This window comes from Cololabis saira, chromosome 12 (genome assembly GCF_033807715.1).
Source record: "Cololabis saira isolate AMF1-May2022 chromosome 12, fColSai1.1, whole genome shotgun sequence".
Classification (NCBI taxonomy): Eukaryota; Metazoa; Chordata; class Actinopteri; order Beloniformes; family Belonidae; genus Cololabis; species Cololabis saira.
Genome location: NC_084598.1, coordinates 26,927,222 through 26,935,276, shown reverse-complemented (window position 1 = coordinate 26,935,276; position 8,055 = coordinate 26,927,222). Strand labels below are relative to the sequence as shown.

The following is an 8,055-nucleotide window of genomic DNA, read 5'->3' as shown; positions in this document are numbered from 1 at the left end:
TCCAATAAACTCAACTTGTAAAATAACAAGAAATGAGTAGTCTGACATTAATCAAAATATTTAGAGAAAAGAAAAAAAGAAGGTAATTCACCAATATGAATAATGTTTCGACATTTATTATTTGTCCTGGCAGAAAAAAAAAAGAAGAGGAAAGGCTCAAAACACCAGTGCAAAATAAAAGGCTGTGGCATTAAACGAGTAAGACATTCATTATATCTGAATGAAAACGTAAAGAGAATGAAATAAACTATATTCATACAGCGTTTTTCAGTCAGTAAGTTTTCTTGGTTTCACGCTATGAGTTTTTCTGTAACAAGAGGGCTGTTTGTTCTGCTTGATCTGGTGATTATGCCCATAATGATATATGAAACGGGAATTAAATGGTTAAGTGGAGGGACAGAAACCACTTGTGATTGAATTTTTGGCGGATTATATCAGCCTGTTGGAGGCACAGACAGACGCCACACACACGGGCGCAATCTCTCCTTCTCTTACACACACACGTATAGCCTACACACACCAGAGCCCTTTTCACGGGTCTTTGTTTCTGATCTGTTAAATCCCACCCACTTGACATGGACACAGAAGAGTAGGGGGAAAGAAAAAAGAAAAAAACTCTCACTCGGGCGCCCACGGTGCAGCGTCCAGTCTCTGTTGTCTAAACTGCCTGCAGGACCCGTGAGATGGACACGGAGAGCTGTTTGCCTTTCTCTTCGCAGAACAGCAGGAGCGCGCAGGCGAACTCTCCCGGACTGGATCCCGGCTCCGGGCCCCGCTCCTTCCTCTCCTGCGATGAGCTGCAGAAGCCCTCTCACCTCCCTCCTCCTCTCCTTCCCCACCGCCTCGGCCTGCGCGGGGATCTGTACGCCGCGGCCACGGGCCGGTACGGAGACGCGGCCGCGGATTTTACGCACGGTTCCGCGGCGCATGACGCGCCCGGCTCTCCGCCCAAACACAGCAAGTTCATGGACGGGCTGAGCCAGGACCAGAAGCCGGCGGCCATAAGCGGAAAACCGGCTTTTTATGACAACACGGAAGGTAAGGGGAAGATCATTTATGTTGGAAAAGTATAGACGTAAGACAGACATTTCAATTAAATTAAGATTCATGCAACATTTTTTTTGACTTATTTTCCTGTTTCCCCTGCACATTTTTTATGTGTAGGCCTAATCTATAACAACGTCGAGTTTGTCAGCTGAATTGTGGTTTCAGTAAGTCAAAAGTTAATAAAGAATTACCAAAAATGTACTTTTTGAAGAGCCTCTTACGCTAAAAATAAAGGAACAAACCAATGGATATGAAAAATCTGGACATGAGAAAAATTTCCCTTTGCAATTATTGATAAATGCGAAAAATCACACCTGTTACAATTTGGTATTTTTGTTGGAGTCATTTCAGCGTATTATGAAAGAATTAAAAACAACAAAGGCGTAAACTTTTCCTTGAAAACGTCAGCATATTTTCTGTGTCATCCTAGAGGAGATGGCTACAAGCTGGATGTGTCATTTATTTACGTGCAGTTGCTTTACCCCAACACATAAATAATTCTGTATCTCATGGTCCTCCTCTGCACGTTTCTTTTATGCAAAAGGTAGCTGGAGTGACTTTCACATTTCCAATCAGGCCTGTGCTCCGATTATGTCAGTCATAAAGAAACATGTCTGTGTTGAGAGCAAAATGAAAACCTGTATGATGAACTGAAGCCTGAAGAAAGAGACAGTCTTGCACTGAGTTTATTGGTGCAGTTGATTCCCCAAAGCATCAAAGATACCAGCGCTGATAGCGTCATTGTGATATCTGTGTCCAGAATAATATACAAGAATTTTATTCAAGTTCATGCCAAAAAAAGCCAATAGATTCAACACATTTTCCCCCAGAATTACTTGTGAAAACAACATGAGCTGTATTTCCTCCACGGACTTTTATTGTTTTTTTTTTGTCTTTTTTAGTGGAATAGCTATATGTGTTACGTATATATATATATATATATATATATATATATATATATATATATATATAGCCTATATATATATATATATATATATATGTATATATATATATATATGTATATATATAATATGTATATATACACAAACTGTGTGTGTGTGTGTGTGTGTGTGTGTGTGTGTGTGTGTGTGTGTGTGTGTGTGTGTGTGTGTGTGTGTGTGTGTGTGTGTGTGTGTGTGTGTGTGTGTGTGTGTGTGTGTGTGTGTGTGTGTGTGTGTGTACTAGCTGGTATTTTGGCTCCTACATCTTCAAAAGGGGAACACATCTTCCTGTTTTGTCTGCAGTGGGTTAAAGTTCAGTGTTGGTGACTTTGACAAGCTCTACACCTTAAAGCTTTATTTCTAAATATTGTTTTTTCCTCATTTCCACAATTTGTATATTAACACATATTTTCTTATCAATAGTTTAATTTATGCATTTTGCTATGATTTTTCAATTTATTAATTTATTAATAAAATTCTTATACTAACAGTTTTTCAGCATGACTGAATTTTGAATTTGTTCTAATGACAACAGACGAACAATCTTTTAAAATAAAACTTCTTTTGATTTTTTTCCTGGAGGATCATATAATATTATCCACGGTATAAGTGACTTACTGTTTAAAAATATGTGATATAATCTCTGTTTAGGATACAAACTATTTCTAACTATTGATATTTCTTAATAACGACATTGTTGATGATAAAGTAGATGATAATGCATTACATACAAAATAAGCAAAGGAAAATTCATTTCCTATTTTAGGTTTTCTTATGTCCAAAGTAGAAACTTTTTGCACACCGGTTATGCAGAAAGGTGCGTCGGAGGAGGTTTTCTTATGTAAAATTAAAAAAATAAATCACAAACTCAATCACAATCTTTCTTTTGAGGGCCTGACATATTATAATGTTTTTTAAATGTATATAATTCATCATAATTCATTTAAAAACATTTTTTTAAATTCATTTAAAACAATTAGGCTACATATTTTATTTTTATCTCGGACACGTGACGCTTTTAAAGCCCAAAGTTTACAGGAAACTTCAAAAGTGCAGTCTGAGCGACCAGGAAAAAAGCTGCTGAAATATCCGTCACAACCATTTAGTATTAGAACAGATCCCCAGCACTCCCGCCGTCCTCGCTGCTTCCCTCTCGTCACATTGATCTCCAGCGACACTGGAGCGGGTCGCAGCTGATTAGCGCCTCTCCAACTAAATTCTGAATTATGGTTCTGCGTTAAATCGACGCAGACCTTCGCCGTAGGCTCTGCGTTGGTGTAACGCGGAACCATAAATCAGCCTTCAAAGCTCGCTCGGTGTCCTGCGGTCCCTGTCTGTATGGAGCTGACAATGTCTTCAGTGTGCGCTCAGTTGGATCTAATGGACACGAGGAAATTAATATTGCAGTGCAAAATGTTCTCTGTTGGACCCAATATTGAATTAAGAGTGCAGCAGAGTAGCAGTGAGTGCCTGCAGATAGAGAGAGACTTTAGGAGCAGGGATAAACATAATGAACTGGAACAACAACAACACAACACTGCGGGAGGGAGCTGCTGTTTTCATGGTCTATTAACCGGAAGGATAATGATGCTGTTCCCCACACTGCCTTAAATCTGCTGTAACCGATACAAGTCAGTGCTTATGATGATCACTAAAGTTTAACATGGAAATAAGTTTGAATCGAGCCGGCTCACTGAGTTTTACAGTCCTGCATACAAGTTGTCTGGACTGATCTAATTAAATAAAAAAAAAAAAAAAAGAAGAGCTTTGCTTGCGTGTAACGTTTTTGCAGAAGCATGTGAGATTTGTTATTTCGGCGGTCGGAATTCGTGTATCAAAGAGGAACAAGCTAACATTCATGACTTTACGGTCCAAGCACTCAAATCGTGTTTGATGTGATACGCTGATTTAATTTAGCATCTGACGGTACAGAATTGGTGTGAGAACTTGTCCAACTCTGTGTCCCCCGAACCTAGAGAAAGTAACATTTTGCAGGATTAGAAAAAAGTGAGCAAACAAACAGAAAACTTAAGTACTTTTGTAATTTGTCCACCAGTGTGAAGGGACTTGATGATCCATAACTGTTTTAGTTGAGACAAAGAGATGACAGTTTCAACTCTGGACTTTTCTAAAAAAAGTAGATCATCTTCATTCTTCAGTTTTGAAAATGACTATGATTGTTCCAGATATATGTCGGTGTTAACCTATAAACCATTATGCAATTTTACAAATTACATTTATGAGTTTAAACTAATTCTAATCTAATTACAGGAAGCTCTTTAACTGAAAAGTTGTTTTTCTTCCCAGGTCAGCAGGTTTGTGCTGTAAAAACGCAACATTTAGTTCAGGAGAATTAAAGTGAACTCACTGGACACAAAATCTGACACATTAAATTTGAAGAATTTTATTTAAGCAAATTTTGAACTATTAAAACTATTGCACGTTTTCTTAAAGACAATAGCAATGTGATGCTTTAAAACTTTAGTTAAATTGATGAGCATAAAAAAATAAAAATAATAGAATTGGTCGTGTCATCATTCACTTCTGGAGTACATAACTATGTACTTTTCTGTCTTTTCTGGCTCAGGCAGAGAGAAGGGAGCTCTGAAAACCCTGGGCTATCCTGGGATTGGCACTGACTGCTGTGGAAAGCTGAAGGAGCCGGGCGGCATACAAGGGGACTCTATTGCTGACTCCATTGACCTATCAGGGAAAAACAAAAAGCGGCGCAATCGCACCACATTCAGCACCTTTCAGCTGGAGGAGCTAGAGAAGGTTTTTCAGAAGACACATTACCCTGATGTGTACGCCCGTGAACAACTGGCACTGAGGACGGAGCTCACTGAGGCTCGAGTTCAGGTTTGTTGGGAAACAGCATTACAAGCATCAAAAGGATAGGGAAAAAAGTGTTTGTTGTCTCCTGTTTATTAATGTTGTGATGCTGTTTATTTTAAAGGTCTGGTTCCAGAACCGCAGAGCCAAGTGGAGGAAAAGGGAACGCTATGGGAAGATGCAGGAGGTCCGCAACCATTTTGCTGCTACATATGATATTTCTCTTCTCCCTCGCCATGATGCATACCAGGTTGGACACGGCAGATCAAACATTATCTGCATGTTTGTGTGTGTTTCATTTACCCAACCTTAACTTCTCCACCCAGATGCAGGGCAACCTGTGGCCCGGTGCAGCTTCAGGGGGCGGCGGTGCATCAGGTGCTGGCTGCGTCCTCGGAGCCGACTCCATGCCTTCATCCTGCATGAGTCCATATTCTCATCACCACAGCAACCTGCAGGGCTTCATGGGTATGCCCACTTCCCCCAGTCACCCACACCACCACCCACCTCACCATCCCAGCATCAACGGCCTCTACTCGCTGCATAGCTTCCCAGGAGGCCTCGGGCCCCCTTCACTCGAGGGTCCAGAGGCCGACTACAAACCAACGAGCTTGGTGGCACTGCGAATGAAAGCCAAAGAGCCAGGCAGCATCCTCTCCTGGCCCACATGACCACCAGGGCACCAAGTGGCAATTATGCACTGACTGAGCCAAAACATGTTACATTCATGACGATACACAGTCCCAGATGTACACACTCCACACAGTATGGCTCAAGTATTTTGTCTTCACATTTATATAAGCGGATTTGCAGATTTTTTTTTTTTTTTTTTTACAATTTAGAACATGTTGGGGTTTTGGAGAATTGAGAGAAACTTTAGAATCTTGCATGAAAATCAACATATTCAAATGTGGCTTGTTTTCCACTTTAGTTCAACATTACAAACCTGGGACCAAAAGGGAAAATTTATTTAAGCATGTAAAAAAATGTAATGATCATATTAGTCACTGTTTTATGCCTGGTGTGTTATATATATAACCAATAATAAAGGCCTCAGTCTACATCAGCCGTGTAATTTAACTGTCATTGATTGTTTTTTTTTTTTGGCAACTTTAATTACTTTAGCCTTGGATTATTTGGTGTCCTAGCTGAATTAAGAGAGAAGAAAAGATAAATTTTGAAATACTATATCTTTTTGTTTTGCTTTACACCAGTTGCCAAGGTAACATTGAATTGCATGGTACTTTTCTGTCTGGTGAAATGACTCAATTAATTATTCAGAGGGGATAAATCATCCTTGGGTGTGAGACAGAGACAATCTAAACTGAAAGAGCTCAAAAAGCCATGTAGAGTGGACATGGGGGAATACACGCCTTTCTCTGTGTGCGCTTCACTATGGCAGCCACGCTCAGGGTGGATAAGCAGCGCTGGGTTTTGTGGGAGCCTCTGTAACATGTGGTTCTAATAGAAGAATACCTAAACCCATCAGAAACACTTTCCACACCCACAGCTTCAAATTCCAGCCAGGCCGGGGGACACCACAGCTCTTACTGCAGTCCCTCCTGATTAAATCCAAGATTAAGTGCTGAAGATAAGAAACCCTGTCAGGAGGGATGAGGAATGGAGGAGACGGCCATCTTTAGGAAAACAAAGAAATCGGATGATGTTCACTTACTTATTGACTTAAAAGTACATGGGATATAATCGAATGAAAATGAGTTGTGTAACTGGAAAGCGTTTTTTAAGCATACATTTGTTTGTTCTTTGTAAGACTATAATTAGAGGAATTGGAGTCAATTCATTATTTATGGGGGGGAATTATGATTTGATAATCATAAGAATTTGTATAATTGCCATCAGACCACTGCTCTGAACTATGATCTTAGCAGAAATTATCTAGACCTCACATAAGATATCTTTTTCTAACAAGACCTCAAAAGCTAAACAGTTTGCATGCACACTGTGACCACAGCACAGGGCCGAACAGAGGAGTGATGTCCTACACGGTCTGCTGTAAAATTCCTTTGATGCGTCCAGATTTTTATCAGAAGAAATGTGTTTAGCAGTTTGTCTTCTACAGGAAAAATGAACGTTGACAGCATGAACGGTCTCACTGACTACCAACAGCAGGGCGCAAATACAAAATGCCTATATAAGCAGTCACATTGGACAGAAGTAGTTTTGTTTTTCATGATTTATGATAAAATCAGTGGAAAATTACTCATGTAAAAGGTCAACTGTCAGAGGAGTGTTCAAAAACTTGTTTTGAACTCATGCTGCCAAAGGAACTCTAAAAATATTTTTGACCTCAACCTTTGGTGGAGTAGGCCTATCCCACAAGTTTTTATCACAGTAACCTAGAATCCGTCCTGCTAACGTGATGTCAAACCTGTATTAATAACCGCTTTCTTTTACCTACTTGACGAAGGTTGTGTCTAACAAACATTCAGATTCAGATTCAGATTACTTTATTAATCCCTTTGGGAGGTTCCCTCGGGGTAATTGACATCTCCATCTCACACACACAGCACTGTCATTTACGAATCTAACACCCCAAAAGCCAAAACACCCATATATAGATAAAAAGATTAAAAAAATTAAAGATAAAAATAGATATAAAAGGTAAAAACTAAAATAAAATAAAAATAAAAAGTGAAGTGCCATAAAAAGAATTATATGGATAGAAAAAGTGTTGTGTAATATTGCACAAGTTATTGCACTGTCCTGGTTATTGCACAAACATGTACATGATATTTTGAAAACACTGCTTGATTGCTGCCACCTCGTGGCAAGAAGTTTAATTGAACGCTACAGCAATTTCAAACTACAAACTCACAAAATGTGACAGTGTGGTGGAGCATACGACTATGAATGCAAAATATAATACATGCAAATGCCTTTTACATTCTAAAGCTGTGCTTGGCCACATATGCATATTTGCCCATAAAAGCATAAGATTCTGTCAGTTCATTGATATGGTGCAATAAATCTAAAGCTTTTATGGGCAAATATGCATATGTGGCCAAGCACAGTTTTAGAATATCCAACGGTTTTGTTTACAAGACAGACTGTCCCCCCACCCCACTACATTACATTAACGTAAAGACCCCACTTCTGACCTTATGCGTCACATTAACACACATCCTAGGTCCCCTTTGTACAGACTCATTACTCCGGCACTTTAAAACCAACATGTTGTACATGTTTTTCTTTTAATATTATTTGTTCTTTTGTA

General features: G+C 39.4%; 1 protein-coding gene across 1 annotated transcript; it reads left to right on the top strand.

Moving 5' to 3' along the window:
• The first annotated feature begins 678 nt into the window (after positions 1 to 678).
• On the top strand, positions 679 to 5,835 carry alx3 (ALX homeobox 3). Its single transcript, XM_061734990.1, has 4 exons — positions 679 to 1,038; positions 4,576 to 4,847; positions 4,945 to 5,070; positions 5,147 to 5,835. Exons 1-4 carry the CDS (start codon positions 684 to 686, stop codon positions 5,489 to 5,491), a joined length of 1,098 nt encoding a protein of 365 aa, XP_061590974.1. The 5' UTR covers positions 679 to 683; the 3' UTR covers positions 5,492 to 5,835.
• The last annotated feature ends 2,220 nt before the right edge of the window (positions 5,836 to 8,055 follow it).

Coding starts and splice junctions, on each gene's coding strand:
- alx3 (XM_061734990.1), top strand. CDS start 684: ATGGACACGGAGAGCTGTTTGCCTTTCTCTTCGCAGAACAGCAGGAGC. Junction 1,039..4,575: donor TTTTTATGACAACACGGAAG/GTAAGGGGAAGA, acceptor TTTCTGGCTCAG/GCAGAGAGAAGGGAGCTCTG. Junction 5,071..5,146: donor CTCGCCATGATGCATACCAG/GTTGGACACGGC, acceptor TTCTCCACCCAG/ATGCAGGGCAACCTGTGGCC.